Below are 22,204 nucleotides of genomic sequence, written 5' to 3'. Positions count from 1 at the left end.
GATGTTTTAAGTGTTATAACATGCTTCTGTGGCTGTATATATGTGGAAAAGGTGTTTAGTGAAGTTGTTTAGCCATTAGATTCCGTTTTTGAGACTTTCATTTAGTCATTGCTCTAGAGTGCTTTCCAGCTCCTGAATAGCGTTTTCAAGGCATTTACAAAGTTTGGCATGTAACCAAAGTCTGACTTGTTTTCTTGATGTTTTAAGTGTTATAACATGCTTCTTTGGCTGCACATATATGGAAAAGGTGTTTAGTGAAGATGTTTAGCCATTAGATTCCATTTTTGAGACTTTCATGTTTTTATTGCTCTAAAGTGCTTTCCAGCTCCTGAATAGCGTTTTCAATGCATTTACAAAGTTTGGCATGTAACTTCTGTCTGAATGGTTTTCTTGATGTTTTAAGTGTTATAACATGCTTCTGTGGCTGTATATATGTGGAAAAGGTGTTTAGTTAAGTTGTTTAGCCATTAGATTCCGTTTTTGAGACTTTCATGTTTTTATTGCTCTAAAGTGCTTTTCAGCTCCTGAATAGCGTTTTCTATGCATTTAAAAGTTTGGCATGTAACTTCTGGCTGAAAGGTTTTCTTGATGTTTTAAGTGTTATAACATGCTTCTTTGGCTGCATATATGTGGAAAAGGTGTTTAGTTAAGTTGTTTAGCCATTAGATTCCGTTTTTGAGACTTTCATGTTTTTATTGCTCAGAAGTGTTTTTCAGCTCCTGAATAGCTTTTTAAATGCATTTACAAAGTTTGGCATGTAACTTCTTTCTGAATTGTTTTCTTCATGTTTGAAGTGTTCTAACATGCTACTGTGACTGTACAATGTGGAAAAGGTGTTTAGTGGAGATGTTTAGCCATTAGATTCCATTTTTGAGACTTTCATGTTTTTATAGCTCAGAAGTGCTTTCCAGCTCCTGAATAGCGTTTTCAATGCATTTACAAAGTTTGGCATATAACTTCTGTCTGAATGGTTTTCTTGATGTTTTAAGTGTTATAACATGCTTCTGTGGCTGTATATATGTGGAAAAGGTGTTTAGTTAAGTTGTTTAGCCATTAGATTCCGTTTTTGAGACTTTCATGTTTTTATTGCTCAGAAATGCTTTTCAGCTCCTGAATAGCGTTTTCAATGCATTAACAAAGTTTGGCATGTAACTTCTGGCTGAAAGGTTTTCTTGATGTTTGAAGTCTTATAACATGCTACTGTGACTGCACAATGTGGAAAAGGTGTTTAGTGGAGATGTTTAGCCATTAGATTCCATTTTTGAGACTTTCATGTTTTTATTGCTCTAAAGTGCTTTCCAGCTCCTGAATAGCGTTTTCAATGCATTTACAAAGTTTGGCATGTAACTTCTGTCTGAATGGTTTTCTTGATGTTTTAAGTGTTATAACATGCTTCTGTGGCTGTATATATGTGGAAAAGGTGTTTAGTGAAGTTGTTTAGCCATTAGATTCCGTTTTTGAGACTTTCATGTTTTTATTGCTCTAAAGTGCTTTTCAGCTCCTGAATAGCGTTTTCTATGCATTTACAAAGTTTGGCATGTAACTTCTGGCTGAAAAGTTTTCTTGATGTTTTAAGTGTTATACCATGCTTCTTTGGCTGCATATATGTGGAAAAGGTGTTTAGTGAAGTTGTTTAGCCATTAGATTCCGTTTTTGAGACTTTCATTTTTTCATTGCTCTAAACTGCTTTTCAGCTCCTGAATAGCGTTTTCAAGGCATTTACAAAGTTTGGCATGTAACTAATGTCTGACTTGTTTTCTTGATGTTTGAAGTGTTCTAACATGCTTCTGTGGCTGTACACATATGGAAAAGATGTTCAGTGAAGTTGTTTAGCCATTAGATTCCGTTTTTGAGACTTTCATGTTTTTATTGCTCAGAAATGCTTTTCAGCTCCTGAATAGCGTTTTCAATGCATTTACAAAGTTTGGCATGTAACTTCTGGCTGAATTGTTTTCTTGATGTTTGAAGTCTTATAACATGCTTCTGTGGCTGTATATATGTGGAAAAGGTGTTTAGTGAAGTTGTTTAGCCATTAGATTCCGTTTTTGAGACTTTCATTTAGTCATTGCTCTAGAGTGCTTTCCAGCTCCTGAATAGCGTTTTCAAGGCATTTACAAAGTTTGGCATGTAACCAATGTCTGACTTGTTTTCTTGATGTTTTAAGTGTTATAACATGCTTCTTTGGCTGCACATATATGGAAAAGGTGTTTAGTGAAGATGTTTAGCCATTTGATTCCGTTTTTGAGACTTTCATGTTTTTATTGCTCAGAAGTGTTTTTCAGCTCCTGAATAGCGTTTTAAATGCATTTACAAAGTTTGGCATGTAACTTCTTTCTGAATTGTTTTCTTCATGTTTGAAGTGTTCTAACATGCTACTGTGACTGTACAATGTGGAAAAGGTGTTTAGTGGAGATGTTTAGCCATTAGATTCCATTTTTGAGACTTTCATGTTTTTATTGCTCTAAAGTGCTTTCCAGCTCCTAAATAGCGTTTTCAATGCATTTACAAAGTTTGGCATGTAACTTCTGTCTGAATGGTTTTCTTGATGTTTTAAGTGTTATAACATGCTTCTGTGGCTGTATATATGTGGAAAGGTGTTTAGTTAAGTTGTTTAGCCATTAGATTCCGTTCTTGAGACTTTCATGTTTTTATTGCTCTAAAGTGCTTTTCAGCTCCTGAATAGCGTTTTCTATGCATTTAAAAGTTTGGCATGTAACTTCTGGCTGAAAGGTTTTCTTGATGTTTTAAGTGTTATAACATGCTTCTGTGGCTGTATATATGTGGAAAAGGTGTTTAGTTAAGTTGTTTAGCCATTAGATTCCGTTTTTGAGACTTTCATGTTTTTATTGCTCTAAAGTGTTTTCCAGCTCCTGAATAGTGTTTTCTATGCATTTACAAAGTTTGGCATGTAACTTCTGGCTGAAAGGTTTTCTTGATGTTTTAAGTGTTATAACATGCTTCTTTGGCTGCATATATGTTGAAAAGGTGTTTAGTGAAGTTGTTTAGCCATTTGATTCCGTTTTTGAGACTTTCATGTTTTTATTGCTCAGAAGTGTTTTTCATCTCCTGAATAGCGTTTTAAATGCATTTACAAAGTTTGGCATGTAACTTCTTTCTGAATTGTTTTCTTGATGTTTGAAGTGTTCTAACATGCTACTGTGACTGTACAATGTGGAAAAGGTGTTTAGTGGAGATGTTTAGCCATTAGATTCCGTTTTTGAGACTTTCATGTTTTTATTGCTCAGAAATGCTTTTCAGCTCCTGAATAGCGTTTTCAATGCATTTACAAAGTTTGGCATGTAACTTCTGGCTGAAAGGTTTTCTTGATGTTTGAAGTCTTATAACATGCTTCTGTGGCTGTATATATATGGAAAAGGTGTTTAGTGAAGTTCTTTTGCCATTAGATTCCGTTTTTGAGACTTTCATGTTTTTATTGCTCTAAAGTGCTTTTCAGCTCCTGAATAGCATTTTCGATGCATTTACAGAGTTTGGCATTTAGCTTCTGTCTGAATGGTTTTCCTGATGTTTTAAGTGTTATAACATGCTTCTTTGGCTGCATATATATGGAAAAGGTGTTTAGGAAGATGTTTAGCCATTTGATTCCGTTTTTGAGACTTTCATGTTTTTATTGCTCAGAAGTAGTTTTCAGCTCCTGAATAGCGTTTTAAATGCATTTACAAAGTTTGGCATGTAACTTCTTTCTGAATTGTTTTCTTGATGTTTGAAGTGTTCTAACATGCTACTGTGACTGTACAATGTGGAAAAGGTGTTTAGTGGAGATGTTTAGCCATTAGATTAAATTTTTGAGACTTTCATGTTTTATTGCTCTAAAGTGTTTTCCAGCTCCTGAATAGCATTTTCAATGCATTTACAAAGTTTGGCATGTAACTTCTGTCTGAATGGTTTTCTTGATGTTGTAAGTGTTATAACATGCTTCTGTGGCTGCATATATATGGAAAAGGTGTTTAGTGAAGTTGTTTAGCCATTAGATTCCGTTTTTGAGACTTTCATGTTTTTATTGCTCAGAAGTGTTTTTCAGCTCCTGAATAGCGTTTTAAATGCATTTACAAAGTTTGGCATGTAACTTCTGGCTGAATGGTTTTCTTGATGTTTGAAGTGTTCTAACATGCTACTGTGACTGTACAATGTGGAAAAGGTGTTTAGTGGAGATGTTTAGCCATTAGATTCCATTTTTGAGACTTTCATGTTTTTATTGCTCTAAAGTGCTTTCCAGCTCCTGAATAGCGTTTTCAATGCATTTACAAAGTTTGGCATGTAACTTCTGTCTGAATTGTTTTCTTGATGTTTTAAGTGTTATAACATGCTTCTGTGGCTGTACATAAATAGAAAAGGTGTTTAGTGAAGTTGTTTAGCCTTTAGATTCCGTTTTTGAGACTTTCATTTAGTCATTGCTCTAGAGTGCTTTCCAGCTCCTGAATAGCGTTTTCAAGGTATTTACAAAGTTTGGCATGTAACCAAAGTCTGACTTGTTTTCTTGATGTTTGAAGTGTTCTAACATGCTTCTGTGGCTGTATATATATGGAGAAGGTGTTTAGTGAAGATGTTTAGCCATTTGATTCCGTTTTTGAGACTTTCATGTTTTTATTGCTCAGAAGTGTTTTTCAGCTCCTGAATAGCGTTTTAAATGCATTTACAAAGTTTGGCATGTAACTTCTTTCTGAATTGTTTTCTTGATGTTTTAAGTGTTATAACATGCTTCTGTGGCTGTACTTATATGGAGAAGGTGTTTAGTGAAGATGTTTAGCCATTTGATTCCGTTTTTGAGACTTTCATGTTTTTATTGCTCAGAAGTGTTTTTCAGCTCCTGAATAGCGTTTTCAATGCATTTACAAAGTTTGGCTTGTAACTTCTTTCTGAATTGTTTTCTTGATGTTTTAAGTGTTATAACATGCTTCTGTGGCTGTACACATAAGGAAAGGTTGTTTAGTGAATATGTTTAGCCATTAGATTCCGTTTTTGAGACTTTCATGTTTTTATTGCTCAGAAGTGCTTTCCAGCTCCTGAATAGCGTTTTCAATGCGTTTACAAAGTTTGGCATGTAACTTCTGTCTGAATGGTTTTCTTGATGTTTGAAGTGTTATAACATGCTTCTGTGGCTGTACATATATGGAAAAGGTGTTTAGTGAAGTTGTTTAGCCATTAAATTCCGTTTTTGAGACTTTCATTTTGTCATTGCTCTAGAGTGCTTTCCAGCTCCTGAATAGCATTTTCGATGCATTTACAAAGTTTGGCATGTAACTTCTGGCTGAAAGATTTTCTTGATGTTTGAAGTCTTATAACATGCTTCTGTGGCTGTATATATGTTGAAAAGATGTTTAGTGAATTTGTTTAGCCATTAGATTCCGTTTTTGAGACTTTCATGTTTTTATTGCTCAGAAATGCTTTTCAGCTCCTGAATAGCGTTTTCAATGCATTTACAAAGTTTGGCATGTAACTTCTGTCTGAATTCTTTTCTTGATGTTTGAAGTGTTCTAACATGCTACTGTACAATGTGGAAAAAGGTGTTTAGTGAAGATGTTTAGCTATTTGATTCCGTTTTTGAGACTCATGTTTTTATTGCTCAGAAGTGCTTTTCAGCTCCTGAATAGCATTTTCAATGCATTTACAAAGTTTGGCATAAAACTTCTGGCTGAAACGTTTTCTTGATGTTTGAAGTCTTATAACATGCTTCTGTGGCTGTATATATGTGGAAAAGGTGTTTAGCGAAGTTGTTTAGCCATTAGATTCAGTTTTCGAGACTTTCATGTTTTTATTGCTCAGAAGTGCTTTTCAGCTCCTGAATAGCGTTTTCAATGCATTTACAAAGTTTGGCATGTAACTTCTGTCTGACTTGTTTTCTTGATGTTTGAAGTGTTCTAACATGCTACTGTGACTGTACAATGTGGAAAAAGTTGTTTAGTGAAGATTTTTAGCCATTAGATTCCGTTTTTGAGACTTTCATGTTTTTATTGCTCATAAGTGCTTTTCAGCTCCTGAATAGCGTTTTCAATGCATTTACAAAGTTTGGCATGTAACTAATGTCTGACTTGTTTTCTTGATGTTTGAAGTGTTCTAACATGCTTCTGTGGCTGTATAAATGTGGAAAAGGTGTTTAGGTGAAGATGTTTAGCCATTAGATTCCGTTTTTGAGACTTTCATGTTTTTATTGCTCTAAAGTGCTTTTCAGCTCCTGAATAGCGTTTTCAAGGCATTTACAAAGTTTGGCATGTAACTAATGTCTGACTTGTTTTCTTGATGTTTGAAGTGTTCTAACATGCTTCTGTGGCTGTAAACATATGGAAAAGGTGTTCAGTGAAGATGTTTAGCCATTACATTCCGTTTTTGAGGTTTTCATGTTTTTATTGCTCAGAAGTGCTTTTCAGCTCCTGAATAGCGTTTTCAATGCATTTACAAAGTTTGGCATGTAACTAATGTCTGACTTGTTTTCTTGATGTTTGAAGTATTCTAAAATGCTTCTGTGGCTGTACACATAAGGAAAGGTTGTTTAGTGAATATGTTTAGCCATTAGATTCCGTTTTTGAGACTTTCATGTTTTTATTGCTCAGAAGTGCTTTTCAGCTCCTGAATAGCGTTTTCAATGCATTTACAAAGTTTGGCATATAACTTCTGGCTGAATGGTTTTCTTGATGTTTGAAGTATTATAAGATGCTTCTGTGGCTGTATGTATGTGAAAAAGGTGTTTAGTGAAGATGTTTAGCCATTAAATTCCGTTTTTGAGACTTTCATATTTTTATTGCTCAGAAGTGCTTTTCAGCTCCTGAATAGCGTTTTCAATGCATTTACAAAGTTTGGCATGTAACTTCTGTCTGAATTGTTTTCTTGATGTTTGAAGTGTTCTAACATGCTACTGTGACTTTACAATGTGGAAAAAGGTGTTTAGTGAAGATGTTTAGCCATTAGATTCCGTTTTTGAGACTTTCATGTTTTTATTGCTCATAAGTGCTTTTCAGCTCCTGAATAGCGTTTTCAATGCATTTGCAAAGTTTGGCATGTAACTAATGTCTGACTTGTTTTCTTGATGTTTGAAGTGTTCTAACATGCTTCTGTGGCTGTACAAATATAGAAAAGGTGTTCAGTGAAGATGCTTAGCCATTAGATTCCGTTTTTGAGACTTTCATGTTTTTATTGCTCAGAAGTGCTTTTCAGCTCCTGAATAGCGTTTTCAATGCATTTACAAAGTTTGGCATGTAACTAATGTCTGACTTGTTGTCTTGATGTTTGAAGTGTTCTAACATGCTTCTGTGGCTGTACACATTAGGAAAAGTTGTTTAGTGAAGATGTTTAGCCATTAGATTCCGTTTTTGAGACTTTCATGTTTTTATAGCTCAGAGGTGCTTTCCAGCTCCTGAATAGCGTTTTCAATGCATTTCCAAATTTGTCATATAACTTCTGTCTGAATGGTTTTCTTTATGTTTTAAGTGTTATAACATGCTTCTGTGGCTGCATATTTATGGAAAAGGCTTTCAGTGAAGATGTTTAGCCATTAGATTCCGTTTTTGAGACTTTCGTGTTTTTATAGCTCAGAAGTGCTTTCCAGCTCCTGAATAGCGTTTTCAATGCATTTACAAAGTTTGGCATGTAACTTCTGGCTGAAAGGTTTTCTTGACGTTTGAAGTGTTATAACATGCTTCTGTGGCTGTATATATATGGAAAAAGTGTTTGGTGAAGACGTTTAGCCATTAGATTCCGTTTTTGAGACTTTCATTTTGTCATTGCTCTAGAGTGCTTTCCAGCTCCTGAATAGCATTTTCGATGCATTTACAAAGTTTGGCATTTAACTAATGTCTGACTTGTTTTCTTGATATTTGAAGTGTTCTAACATGCTTCTTTGGCTGTACACATAAGGAAAATGTGTTTAGTGAAGATGTTTAGCCATTAGATTCCGTTTTTGACACTTTCATGTATTTATTGCTCAGAAGTGCTTTTCAGCTCCTGAATAGCGTTTTCAATGCATTTACAAAGTTTGGCATGTAACTTCGGTCTGAATGGCTTTCTTGATGTTTGAAGTGTTATAACATGCTTCTGTGGCTGCATATATATATGGAAAAGGTGTTTAGTGAAGATGTTTAGCCATTAGATTCCGTTTTTGAGACTTTCATGTTTTTATTGCTCAGAAGTGCTTTTCAGCTCCTGAATAGCGTTTTCAATTCATTTACAAAGTTTGGCATGTAACTTCTGTCTGAATGGTTTTCTTGATGTTTTAAGTGTTATAACATGCTTCTGTGGCTGCATATATATGGAAAAGGTGTTTAGTGAAGATGTTTAGCCACAAGATTACGTTTTTGAGACTTTCATGTTTTTATTGCTCAGAAGTGCTTTTCAGCTCCTGAATAGCGTTTTCAATGCATTTACAAAGTTTGGCATGTAACTTCTGTCTGAATGGTTTTCTTGTTGTTTTAAGTGTTATAACATGCTTCTGTGGCTGCATATATATGGAAAAGGTGTTTAGTGAAGATGTTTAGCCATTAGATTCCGTTTTTGCCACGACGTGGTCGGCTGGTTATGTTATTTTTAGACCTGTGGGCAACGTTGCCGTGACGTCGTACCTTGGTCGGCTGGGTACGTTATTTTTAGACATGTGGGCAATCGAACGCCAACTGTGCCAAAACGTGTGAAATCACGTTCGTGTACACACGTCAATTTTTGACGTGTACAGACGTCAAAAACGGACGTCTGTACACGTCCATTTTTGACGTCTGTACACGTAATGACGTCTGTACACGACCATTTTTGACGTCTGTACACTGTTTTTCAAATTCAAATTGGGTGCTACCACTTTTCTGAGGGGAAACCATATTATGATTATTGCAAGAGTGAAAACCTGTCCACACTCAACCAATCTTGATTGAATTAAGATTAAGAAATAAGATAATATAAATTGGCAGTGACATTATCAACAACTGTAGGCTATTTTGTAAGTTACTGATAAAAAAAAAAATGTTTGTATACTATATCATATTCACCTTTCGAAAACAACAATTAAGTTTGTTAAACTGCCCACTAGATGGCAGTATGAGTGCAAAAATAATAAGGGCAGAGCCTCTGGTCAATGTGATGAGTATACCCAAGGATAAATTGTGGCAACAGCAAGCAAAATAACATTACAATAAAACATGTTAGGAATACACAGGGTTGAAGACAGCTGGACAGTACAAAGAGAAGCCTTATTCAGGAAATAAAACCCGTAAAACCCGTGACAATATCCAATACAGGGAATATAGAACATATTTTTTATGTAATTGAGAGTAAATGAAAATGTACAGAGTCTGTTTTTTCCCCCCTGGATAGGGATGGGAACCTATCAGTAGAGGTAGTGGTTCCCAACCCTGGTCCTCAGGGCACCCCTGTCCTGCATGTTTGAGATGTTTCCCTGCTCCAACACACCTGATTAAAATGAATGGTTATAAGCATGCTCCTGCAGAGCAATATTTCGGAACGGCTCCGACGTTCTTCCGAGCAAGTCCGGCCACTCTGAACACAGCTCACATCAAGGGAAAATCTGATAAAATAATCTGTAGATAATCAGGACATAAACTAGGATTGTCGGGACATTACCTAGGATTGTCGGAAGGGGGAAATCGGCCCAAAATCAGCCCGATTATCTTGTGCTGTGTAAACCGCATTAGTCAGAGCATGTTTGAATGGAGTTGTAAATTAGTGGAGCAAGGAACAGAGTGCCATTAATTAAACCTAAGCAAGGAGCACACATTATTAATGGCCTAGTTTCCCAGACATGGATTAAACCTGTAGTTCTAGTCCAAAGGTAAGTGAAAAATGCCTAGGCTTAATCCATGTCTGGGAAGCTGGGCCATATTGGCTGTAAGAACAAATAGAGTATGTAACAAATCTGAACAGATTTAATCTCCATGCTGCTATATTGCATTACCTGAGCAGCACCTTTGGCAAATTATCTGGGGCATTCCTTTGCCTATTTGGTATGCTATTGAATGTTTGAATACCCTCTGACCATACATGGGCCATAGCACACACATTTATTTTTTCACTCACACTTTGGTGGTTGTAAAGTTTCAGCATAAACTATTTCATGCCAAAACTAATCTTTAATAAATGTGTATATGACCTTTCATCAATTATTTACAATCGCCTTGCATGCTCTGCGCTTGGAGTCATTATAGGCTATGGTTGCATTCATCCCTGTTCCCCAATCGAGGTGCATCATTATCGTAAAATGAATGACACTGAACAGTTTGCCATGAAATGTTTGTGTTGTTGACTAGAAAAACGAATTGTAGGCCTATGTGTAGGCTACAGAGTCACATATGTATTCATGCATAAAGTTGAACAAGTTGTTTATGAAATGTCTAAAGTTGGCCAATTTAGATTATGTAGGCCTATATTAATATTCTAACCCAAGGGGGTGAGTATATTATGCAGTGAACATAACGCACTGTACATTTAAACATCAGTTCTCTGCTTTTTTCTAAACTGTCGGAGGCCGAACCCACCACAAAACATAAAGGTGCCAGTATGGTACTCCGACTCCGTTACGGATGGGCGGGCCGCCGGATAGGACGGATTCATTAGCATTTCTCTTGCCTTTATGGTTCTCCGAAGGCTGGGGGTGCTGAAAACAATTCACCGCCAAAACAGTAGGTGGAGAAGCGGTTTTTTGTCGAAAACACGTTGCTTTGTTGCGTCTTTGTAAGTTAGAAATCGTCGTTGTTTATCTCCCACCTCTCATCACACGTGTGACACTCTTGCCAGCTGTCACTAGTCAGACGATGAGTGCAGCAGGTGCAGTCACATAATATTATATTAAAGACAAACTCAAGGCCTGCGAGTTTGTGGCCCGCGGAAGATTAATGGGCTATTGAAATAAGTCTACACTGCTGTACAGCGTGTATTGACCATAAACGACATCTCCATGCATTTCAATTGTGTTACGGCAAAGTGACGACATCCCGCCTCTAGAAAGCAGTGTATGCACATCAGTGTTAAACGCAAAGTTTAACTGGGTGAAGGCGAGCATGGTTTGAATGACAGCACTCCAATGCAGCCGGTTCTGCGAACGTACCCCATGTGCATTTTCAGCCAAGGTCCTCGGGCATTCAACCCAACTTGGTATCGCTCTCGAACTTGGTTAGAGTACTCAGCCAAGCTAGCATGTTTCTGCTTCCCTTATCGACAATTTGGAGCCAGCAATGATGAAGACATCACCTTCATTAGACAAGGTTTTACCTAGGCTATTGGAAAACGGCAATGTTTATTTTACATAAAGCTCAAAAAGCTATTCTGCGTTCAGATGAAGGGCAAAACAAGTTTTGCTCTTGCGCTATGCGCGCTTGCATTTTGTCGCCAAACACTGAGAAAAATTTGCAAATGTATCCTCCAAGAAAAACAGCAGATTGTCCAAGAATTAAAAGGCGGACTTAAATTGCAGCATAATATGCCCTATGTTCACAAAAGCTACAACAAAAACACCATGTTTTTACATCGTTACTGACGTTACATCGTAGTTACAACTGGCCCTTTGACGGCAACCATGCTGATGTGGCCCTCGGTGAAAATGGGTTTGACACCCCTGCGATATAGACAAGACTCTGGTTTTGTGAATTCATTTCTCCACCAAGTGTATAATCCAATGTGAAAAATGATAAACAAAAAGACTGATATAATTGGAAACAAAAATATCCATACAAACTGTATATAGGCTACAGTCAAAACTACAATGTACTACTCTAGGTCACTAAACTGTGGCAGTCAGTGCACAGACAACAAACTCACGTGTCTGAATTCGCTAGAGTAGAGCATAAACTAGCTCACAATAAAATTTCTCTCCAAGAAGTTCTCATCACAGACGTCTTTCAAAAAGACGACCTTAGAGAAAACACCTTTCTGTCGAAGTCGGAAATGATGTCGTTTGGAAATGATGTCGTAGCGGACCAATCACGGCCAAGGGGTATCCGTCGCGTACAGCACGGCACGACGGATCGACAGGAATTTAAACGGTGCACGGGAAAGGTCTCCGTCGGCCCCGCAGACGACGGAGAGGGCGTTTCAGGGCGTAGGCCCTTCCCATGTGTCCGTAATCGTATAGTACGGAGTAGCATATAAAGGCCTTAAAGGCTGCAGCAAAATATAGCCTATGCTATTGACTTGACTAGAAATTAATTAGCCGTCGCACTATAGAGGCTTAATTATTATTATTATTATTATTATTATAAAAATGTATATTAAATGGCAGTGAATGAAATCCCGAAATCACAAATCTTGGCTAGTGCTCCACAGTTTACATAAGTAATCCTCCCATAACTTCCCTCTTAATATTATAACCTAAAGTAAATAGACACCCACTGAAAACACAAGACAATGGCCAAATACATTTTAGAAAACAATTGCCTAATCATTAAAACTTTCCGCAGTGCCGCAAGACTCTCCGGGTTGCGGGTTACGGGTCATTTGCTTCCGCTCAGACCATATATAAGTCTATGGCTCCGAAATACCTGCCTCTCACACAGGTAGCCTAACTACAAGATTCGGAAATGGACCGACAGCAAAGGCTGCAAGCATTGGCAGACAGATTTACAAACATTGTAAGTCGTTTCAACTGTGGAAAAACTGAAGGAGCCAGTGACAATAACCCTGCAAGTTCTGCGACACTGGTAGACAGGTTAGTGCAATATTTACTTAAATAGAACCATGATTCGGTAAATTCCCGCCAGAAAGTGTACTGTTACATCTTGCTAGTCGGAATACTGTAGGCCTATATCTAAAACTAACTTTATATGTACCCATCCTCATTGTATTCATCCATTGTATTCATGTAATCACTATCCAACCTGTTTGAATGTTGGACATTTACAGCCTTCGAAATAAGAAATCTAATAAGCACTGGACATGGGTCATTTTAGCGTTCATTGATAAGGTTTTGAAGGTCAGTCGTGGTATTGTGGGTCGTAGTAGTGTATGTGTTTTAGATGTACTTCTTCTAACACGACCCCTCTTCCACAAAGCAAGTTTTGTGGAACAGGCCTCTTAGTTGAAATTAATGGGTCGTAATCAAGCTAAGCACAAGCCAAATTACACATTCAATTGTATATGGTGTTGTGGAAGAGGCAAACATAGGATTGAGAAAGGTAGTTTAGTGCATAGGCAATGGTTGCTTGTCTTCCAACATACCAACCAGAACGTTCCATGAAAATCATCTGTCTGGCACCATGTGCAAAATGAACACAGGTTGAATGGTCTTTATTTTCAGATTTGCTCATTTGAGTGAGTTTGATTTTAGCGTTTATGTAATGATTATTTTTCATAAAAACTTAGGGAGTTTAGGAGAGGTCAGGAGCCCAGGAGGACAAGACCAGCCAGACAACGGATGACCACTATAAGGATGGCAGCTCTCCCAAATGGCAGAGACGCATTATATTTTCCGAGGTGTAAGTTAGGGGGGAGAACAGTAGCAGGCAGGGGCAAAGAAAAGATTGCTTATGTCTGCCAACCTAACCATCAGAAAGACACTCAACCTAGACAGTCTACAAATGTAATAAAATGGTTTACCAATGGAGAGTAACAATTGTTTAGAACTTCTTAAAAAAAAAATTGTCACTCTGTAGTAGTACATATGAGTAGGCTAATACAACATACTTTCCAATAAACAAGCTCTGTTTTAAGTAACGAAATTTTTGAAATTGATAAAAGGATGTAAAAGAACATATAAACAATTTCTGATCTTTGTGGTTTTCTCCTTTTCTCAGCTGGTTCAAACATAAAGAAAGTTGTTGTGCCGCTGTCGATGCCAGAAGGGGAATTTATAAATAAAATTTGATCTGAGTTCACAAGCGTCCAAGGGGACTTCAGCCTGTGCAGAGTCGACAGACAGAGACGAATACATGTCCTGGAGCTCTCCTCCATCTGTCCATCTGCAATCAAGGCATGTTCTGTGCTGCAAAGATCAGCAGTGTACATCCGACCAAATGAGGTGAGTGCCTTTGATGTGCATTAGTGGTGTTCTGTGAGGGCATCATTACATTGCACTGAAAACGCCTTGTTTCACAAGGAAATCTATTAGCCATTTCCCTGGGAAGTTAGGCGATTTGGGTAGACTTCCTCGCTTTGGAAATGCTTACTATCATTTAGGATGTAAAGTTTAATGAAATTGTAGGACCCTTCACATGCATGCTAACATTGTTTATTAATTAATTTCAGGGTATTATGTCAAACTCCTCCACAGCACATAACCAAACGCCAGCTGCACTGCCAACCACAGTCCCAGCCCCTGGTCCTTCTGCCACCATCCTAGCCCCTGGTCCTTCTGCCACCATCCTAGCCCCTGGTCTTTCTGCCACCATCCCAGCCCCTGGTCCGTCTGCCACCATCCCAGCACCTGGTCCTTCTTCAACCATCCCAGCGCTTGGTCCTTCTGCAACCATCCCAGCCCCTGTCTTTTCCCCTGTTACCTGTCCAGCTCAAAGTCCCACATATATCTCCTCAACTCCATCAACACCAGACCAGGAGGACTTTGAAGAGTAAGTGCTTTCATTTTCTTTAGACACCATGCCATTATTTTGGATGTATAGTACAAATAAATACAACATATGTAATGAAAATCGCATTCTTACTATATTAATAAATTATGTTAAATGTTTAAATACAGTAAAAAATACATTACAGGCTATAGTAGCGTGTTTTCAAATAACAGTAATGTGTTTTCAAATAACAATGCAGACCTTACGTTTGTGTTAGTGACGTTACTCCTGCCATTTAATCCTCCCCATACAGATTCATAGACATTGCTGCCATACTGCTGACTCTGAGGTCAAGGGTTAAGGATATTGCTCCCACCGCCAATCAGATCAACGTACTTCGTAATGAAGAGTTTGATGGCGCATTGAGAGCCTTCAAACGGCCTTGACCATTTGGGTCAAAACGCATTTGACCCTGAGTCAAAACTTGATGTTGTTTTTATTGATGAGGACGGTCAAGGGGAAGGGGCCATAGATGCAGGCGGGCCTACCAGAGTTTTGCAGGCCTCTGATGAGGCAGCTCCAAGAGCATCCAATATTTGAAGGGCCTCTGGAATCACGCACCCTGGCCCTTGACAGTGTTGGTATGTATAATTGAAAGGAACATAAACAATTGATTTGTTACTCGCTTAAAAGGCTGTAAAAACGTATTACATTTAAATGTTCTTTCTTTCTAGCCCTTCACAACAACATGTACAAAGCTGTGGGCCAAATGTTGTCTGTTTGCCTGGTCCAGGGGGGGTGTCACCAAACTTCTTTGCAAAAAGGCTTTTCAACCAAGTCTTTTGTGTACCATCTGGCCCGTTTACCATTGAGGAAGTTGGAGACCATAGTCTTAGGACTAAACTACAGAAGGCAAGTTTAGAAATTTTTACAGATCATTCCATATGGACTTACTTTTGTTTTGAAATAGTGACATACATCATTTTGACCTAGTGTTGTAATATTTTTAGATAAGCTGTGCAGAGACACTAGAAGATGCCAGACATGCCGTAAATGACATGACTGAAGAGTTGGCTCTGATGGGAGCTCTACGGCACCTCCGGTCCTTGGAGCACAGGAAGGAGCTGATGGAGGCGGTTCTTCAATTCTACTATGAGGGACGAATATATGCAGCCCTCCAACAGTAAGTTGTCTATGCTTGTATTACAAGCATATAAAGTAACAACTGCAGCATAGCAAATTTAATTGACCTTGGTGTTCCAAATCTCTCTCTCTCCCGCGCTCTATGTATATGTATACACACATACAATCTCAAAGTTATTCATTTGGAGGAATTTGCTATCATGTAAACAGCTGGTGGAATATCTGACAGATATTTACATGATTGCTAATTTCTCCAAACTAATCACATTGAAGTACATCATGACAGTAACAGTACAGGTAATTTTGTTCTTGTAATCTTTTGTCAGATTCAGAGAAGGACTGGCTGCTCTTGGTGTTCTGGAGAAAGTCACCACACATCCTCAAGCCTTTGAGAACATATTCCTCCAGGACACAACATCCCTGAACGCCAATGACATAGTGGGGCCTTTTCCAGGCCAGTTGTCGATCCTTTCCAGGATCAAACAGGAGGCGGTTGGAGGCAAGGACCATAGCCTTCTGGAAGGATTGGCTCTTGGAGGTAGAAGGTATGGGTCCCTGTGTCAATTAATCTGTTCTTGCATAACAAAGTACTTGCTTGTCATGATGAATATATCAAAGTATGCAAACATTCAAGAGCCATGCCATATAGTGGCCAAATTGATTTGATTTCTTAGTATCTACAACTGGCTTTGATCACAATGTCACTCTTATTCCACTTTTTTTTTCCCCCCATTATACAGGTGGACTTGCTTTTCCAATTCCAATTGCTTTTCCAATTCCAGTAAGACAAGCATGTCTTAATTTTCGCTACAGGCCTGCAAAGAATCCCAGCAATGGGATTTCCGGTACAGCCAGAGCTCGCCTTTCTTTACCCTGAGGATAGACTGTCCAGGTTCCCAAAGGCCAACACGTGTGCTCTTGTGCTCTACCTACCTGTGGGCCAGACATACGACAACTTCAAAAGAAACATGGAGCTTGGAGTAGGTTCTGCAGATCAGTTTGGAGAGGGCTAAATGTAGTCGTAAATGAACTCGTATTTTGTTCTGTTCCAATGTATTTCAAAATAATCTTTGAATTTGTTATGCATGTGATCTGCTGATCCATTGGGAGGGCTGAATATTGTTTTGTCCTACATGTTACATAATGCAATAACATTAAACACAAACACACACAATTGTATTTGGTCTGCTCATCTTTATTACATTAACATGATTGACTGTCAATAGGCCTTGGAATTGGTAAGCAATGTGATTACAACAGATGATGCATGTGTGTACTGTATTTAAGACAGGACATTGAGGACCTGTTCAAGAACATCAGTTCCCAAACTGTCTCTATCTCCACCCAGAGGATTTGTGCTTTGCCTGAGGTGTTCCAACTGTTTATTACTTGGTTGAAATTGGTTTAGGGGAACCACAACTCTTCGTAGCCAGTCAAAGGCAGGTGCAGCCGCCCCCTGGTCAGCCGTCGCCCCCTGGTCAGCCGCCGCCCCCTGGTCAGCCGCCGGAACTGGCTGCTCGTCTGCTCCAAATACACCTTGGATACCAGTGTGATGTTGCAACTGTTGTGTCAGACAACCTCGCACAAAAATCTGATATGGTGACATGTATCTGGCAGTCCTCAGCCGGTGGTGATTCCATTGATTGCAAAACAGTCCAAGGTCACGGTTTATACGAGGCAGGTAAACGAAGTGAAGAGCCCAAAGATGCCTTTTGTTATTGGCAATAATGATTCCTTCGTTTTCGAGGTATGTAAACAAGGAGTGGTAGACATTAGTCACGCCTCTCCAGACATCACCCCACAGTCTTTCAATCCGCTGATTATGAGTGCTCCTCCCTCTTAAAGCACTCCCTCGGGTTGATCCTGGGAAGACATCCATGAACAGACAAACGGCGTTGTGACCAGTCGGCTGAACCCATCAATTCCTCCATGGATTACAATTCTCCACCTAAATTATGAAGGAAGGGAAAAATAAGATTTCACTTGCATTTCTATTTTTTTTTTATAACAAATATAAATGGCTTGAATGCTGCTAAAATTATTTGTATACATTTCTGTGCTACATGTTGGGCATTTAATAGCAAGAAAGTCCTAACCACTATTGCATTCACGTGAAGCTTAAAATCTTATTTTCAATTGAAAGCTGTCATTGGCTAGGGACACAGTTAGGGCAAATGAACAAATTACAGTAAAACAAGCCACTCACTTTATGAGCTTGTGGTTGCCATCAATATGCCACAGCGAATTTGGCCCTGCTACGCGATATGTTCTCCTACGAAGCCTGTGGGACATACTCCGAATTGCAGCACCTTCAGGATTAGTTCTGATGACACTTTGCCTCACACGCCGTCTCTGGACTATGATGCCCTCACCCACAAGCCGGGCCCTGACAGCTTCTGGTCCTATTTCATCATTGCCAGAGATGATATCCAGCACACTGTTATCAAGTGCATCATCTGTTAGATCCGTGTAGCGACCCCTAAAAGAGAGATTGTACTGTCTATGGAAGACAAATGTATACATATTAGATTTAGGATAAAAATGTTTACATTCATCTGCAGTAGAAGCTTTAAACAAAACAATGTGTTTAAAGATATCCGATATGAAATAGTTCTATCACAGTATATCGTTTTCTTTATAGAAAGGGTAATTCTGCAGTGTTTCATGTGCTTTGTAAATAAACAAAATAATTGTGTAGGGCTCAGTGAGAAAGGGGGTCACATTATTCAGATTTCTCCTGAACTAGTCCTTTAATTGACACATACCTTAACCGTCGGTTTACAGTTCTTCTTGATACACCCAAGATCTCCGCAATATGTTTAGCAGAGAAGTTAAAGGACAACAACGTCTGCAACTGCTCTTGGGCGATTTGGTAAACCGGCCTTCCTCCAGTCTGTTCTCCCATTCGAGGTACGGTGAAACCAGAAGCAACTGCAGTTCAAGAGAAAAATGTTAGAGGCATTGTGTTTTGAATCTTGCTTCTTAAGATTGTTTAATCTGACGAGTACATTACCAGGTTGTTGTTGTTGATCGTTGGCTCCCCGAACTAACTCGCTAATTAGCAACAGCATCTCATCCACCACTCCAGATTGAAGCAGTCGCCATTGCTCCAGCGAATGCTCGTCGCCATTATCTCTAACCTGTTAGCATGACAAAACATATTAGTGGCAGGCTAACTACAACAAAGCTTGTTTAAACAACTCTGAGTTTGCTGCTTCAGTAACATAATAATTGCATTCAGTAACGCAATATTCAAAGCCTTAAGGTCTAGTTTAGCTGCGTTAATTTGATCTTGCTCATTGTTGGAATGCTGCTTCAGCATTCCAAGTATTGTTCTTTGAATCTTCATTCAACTTCCTCTTATTCTATTTCTTCCGCGGCACCTTTCAGCGCCTTCAAATCTTCAGCTATTAAAACTGTTCAGCTATCAAAAAAATCAGCAGTTTCAGGCTATGACTGCTATGACTTTTCAGCTTTGTACCTCTTATGCTTGAATTAATATAAATCAATATTCGTAATATTTTTAACATGGGTTTCCAATGGAGTTTTCTTTCAAATCCTCTCAAACTTCTTAAAACTTCAACTTCCAAATCCTTCTTCTTCCTCAATCTTTCAGCTAGAGCCACCATTTGAACTTTAAAACGTTGACAAAACCTTAAACTATTTTTATATTATTCAGCTTTTTGATATCTATTCAACTTTTTTCAATATCACTGATTATGTTTCATGACTTTTTCAAACCGTTTCTGAGATTTACATGGGTGTTTACAAGAAGGCCCTGAGTGCAGACTGAATCGCTTAGAGCAGAGGGGAGCTTCGGATGTCGTTGAAAACATATTTCTAGTTTGCCAGCATTGCCACAATTTTTGCTCTTCATGCTTCGTTTTTGGATCATAGATAGCTAATTTTGTGCTGGTTGTAGACAGTTGTCTGTGGAATCCAAAAGACTTACACATTTGTTCAGAGCCCCACGAAAGCGAGACAAAGTCCACTTCTCGCCCCATAGAGTCCAATGCAAATGTGGTGACAAATTCGTCACAGAAAACAAAAAATAACAAGATTTATAAACTGCCGTTATAGTCGTATTTCTGAACGCACAGACATATAAAGGACATCTCTGGTTTCGGCAGAGTCTTGGGTCTCGGAAAATATCTTTATTTTTTGGATTGGACTTATAGTTTTGCGTCTACGTTAACTTGTTTGAGGTGTGGATTCTTGCTAAATTTCTGGTACTTTCTGCCCTCACCGCGTTAGCAGCCATAGCTGCACCATCACCGTGGCAACCACACAAACAAGCGCCAGTCTCTTACACGGGTGATTGGCATTAGCTGACAAGACAAGCGATTCAGTCAACTCGTCTCATTAAAAGACTAGAGCACCACAACACAACTACTACCACTACTGATACTGCTATATCTTATGCCACACTACAACTACTAATTCTGAAGATGCTGCAAATATCTCTTTTACTAACTACTATGCTAATGGTAGGCTACTGTTTTGTTCTACTACGCCACCGAGTGCGTTCACTTGACTATGAGAAACCCGATAGCCATTGTCGGTTTATGCCAATAATAGTATTGCTCCGTTTACATGTGTAATTAGTAGGGATGGGCGAACGATGCCTTGTGAAGCTTTGGTGTTTTTTTCCGGATTGCTCCGAACCAAAGAGCCGAACTATTGGCGCGCAAATTGGAGAGCACAGTGACATCTAGTGGTCAGCTAAAATTATAGCAGCCGTTTAAACCAACTGAATGCGATGTACCAGTAGTTTCTGGCGGTACTTAGCCTCGTTAATTATTCAATGTTCATTTTTGTAAGGCTACGTGATGGTCTAATTTTCGTGTTCATCTTAATTAAAACCATACATGTGTATTTGAGAACTGTGTAATTTTCATACAATAAATATGTTTTACTGTGATGTACTGGTCTACACCACACTATGTAATGTTCTGCAAACAGTATAAGGGCGGTAGAATGCTTAAGTGTATGGAAGTATTAAATGACTGCTGATACAGAGTGGTAGCTTACACAACCACTCTGCTTATATAGCTGTCTCATTCCTTACATTTGTGATATGTATTTTGCCTCTTGAAATTCAACTTTTTCTTTGATTACGTTTGAACGTTGTGAAGCATTCTCCCGCATTGTATTCAAGCACTTAGCTTTGTGAGATGATGCAGTTGAGCTACCACACTGCCTCTTTAGAGTGGAGTCAGATGGCTGAGTAGTGAGGGAGTCGGGCTAGTAGTCAGAAGGTTGCCAGATCGATTCCCCGCCGTGCCAAATGACGTTGTAAGTCGCTCTGGATAAGAGCGTCTGCTAAATGACTAAATGTATGAGAGTGAGTCACACATTTTCAAAATTAATTTCAGCTTGCAGGTATTTTCTCATTTCTGTATTTTCAGCCATTTAAAAAAATAATTTCAGATTTCAGCATTCCAACGCATTTTCAGCAGGAAATGCATGTTCTAGTTATTAAAGAGTTACCAGTACAAGTGTGTTGACGAGTGGTAGGCTATCTACAACAACGCTTGTTAAACAACTCTTTCAGATTGCTGGCTTCAGTAGCATAATAATCGCATTCAGTAAGGCAATATTCAAAGTCTTAAAGTTTAGTTTAGCTGCGTTAATTTGATCTTGCTCATTATTAAAGAGTTACCACTACAAGTGTGTTGACAAGTGGTAGGCTAACTACAACAACGCTTGTTAAACAACTCTTTCAGATTGCTGGCTTCAGTAACATAATAATCGCATTCAGTAAGGCAATATTCAAAGTCTTAAAGTTTAGTTTAGCTGCGTTAATTTGATCTTGCTCATTATTAAAGAGTTACCACTACAAGAGTGGTAGGCTAACTACAACAACGCTTGTTAAACAAATCTTTCAGATTGCTGGCTTCAGTAACATAATAATCGCATTCATTAAGGCAATATTCAAAGCCTAAAGGTCTAGTTTAGCTGCGTTAATTTGATCTTGCTCATTATTAAAGAGTTAGCACTACAAGTGTGTTGACGAGAAGTCAGGAGCCCAGGAGGATAGGACTAGCCAAACAGATATACAAAACAAGTAACTTGGCTTAACGTTGCTAATTGATAGCTTACCTGGTTAAAACAGTCTGTATAGAATCCTGGTCATCTGAAGATAAAAGTCGAGTACATTCGGAAAAAGTCTGAGCACAATTGTTGAGGAAGTTTGTGGTCGTCATTCTGAGACTTGCCTCCACCAGAATTTGAAATCACACACAAAGTGTTCGTCTTCTTCGTTGGTTCTTTGAATGGCTGTTAGCAAACAATTTATAGGTGCATCATCGCCACCTACTGGACTGGAGTATGTTACCGGATAAACCGCAAAGAGGCTCTCCCCCCCACAAATGGACTGTCCCAAATACTAAATGATAGCTACGTAAGAGCCCACATGGTCACAGTAGGACTACGTACAGCCTCGCGCAGACACTACGTAAAAAGGGGGGTGGCTATGTTGAAGCCAACCAATAGCATGGAAGCATAGATGGTCCAAACGTGTACAGACGTCAAAAATGGACGTGTACAGACGTCATTACGGGTACAGACGTCAAAAATGGACGTGTACAGACGTCCGTTTTTGACGTAAATTA

At 38.7% G+C, this 22,204-nt stretch overlaps 2 protein-coding genes across 6 annotated transcripts in view; one reads left to right on the top strand and one right to left on the bottom strand.

The window, feature by feature from the left end:
* LOC146299183 (G2/M phase-specific E3 ubiquitin-protein ligase-like) overlaps positions 1-16,756 on the top strand; it is a 39,094-nt gene extending 22,338 nt beyond the window's left edge. The window contains exons 2-10 of one of the 4 annotated variants that reach the window (XR_014735167.1): positions 12,501-12,652; positions 13,306-13,418; positions 13,737-13,960; positions 14,188-14,507; positions 14,761-15,088; positions 15,182-15,359; positions 15,458-15,630; positions 15,917-16,135; positions 16,331-16,756. Coding sequence is in view for 2 of the 4 variants with exons in the window: in XM_084684522.1 (XP_084540648.1) it covers positions 15,506-15,630; positions 15,917-16,135; positions 16,331-16,391 (405 nt within the window). In the remaining 2 variants the exon portion in view is untranslated. Of the gene's footprint in view, positions 1-11,537; positions 12,653-13,305; positions 13,419-13,736; positions 13,961-14,187; positions 14,508-14,760; positions 15,089-15,181; positions 15,360-15,457; positions 15,631-15,916; positions 16,136-16,330 lie in introns of those variants that run through there. The other 3 variants (XM_084684522.1, XM_084684521.1, XR_014735168.1) reach the window with 3 other exon arrangements.
* An 18-nt stretch (positions 16,757-16,774) lies between these two features.
* LOC146299182 (uncharacterized) lies at positions 16,775-21,843 on the bottom strand. Of its 2 annotated transcripts, none has more exons than XM_084684517.1 (5): positions 21,693-21,843; positions 18,604-18,730; positions 18,356-18,521; positions 17,797-18,090; positions 16,775-17,538 (listed from the first exon to the last, which is right to left on the bottom strand). In XM_084684517.1, the coding sequence occupies exons 2-5, from the start codon at positions 18,659-18,661 to the stop codon at positions 17,430-17,432; spliced, it is 627 nt and encodes a 208-aa protein (XP_084540643.1). In that variant the 5' UTR covers positions 18,662-18,730; positions 21,693-21,843; the 3' UTR covers positions 16,775-17,429. The 2 variants fall into 2 exon arrangements, with proteins under 2 accessions (XP_084540643.1, XP_084540642.1); XM_084684516.1 differs by having other exon boundaries at positions 18,604-20,920; positions 21,693-21,836.
* Positions 21,844-22,204: the final 361 nt, after the last annotated feature.

Source organism: Hypomesus nipponensis, chromosome 3, assembly GCF_054491055.1.
Source record: "Hypomesus nipponensis isolate SF chromosome 3, ASM5449105v1, whole genome shotgun sequence".
Lineage (NCBI taxonomy): Eukaryota > Metazoa > Chordata > Actinopteri > Osmeriformes > Osmeridae > Hypomesus > Hypomesus nipponensis.
Note: the sequence above shows the minus strand (reverse complement) of the source record. Positions and strands in the feature narration are given on the sequence as shown.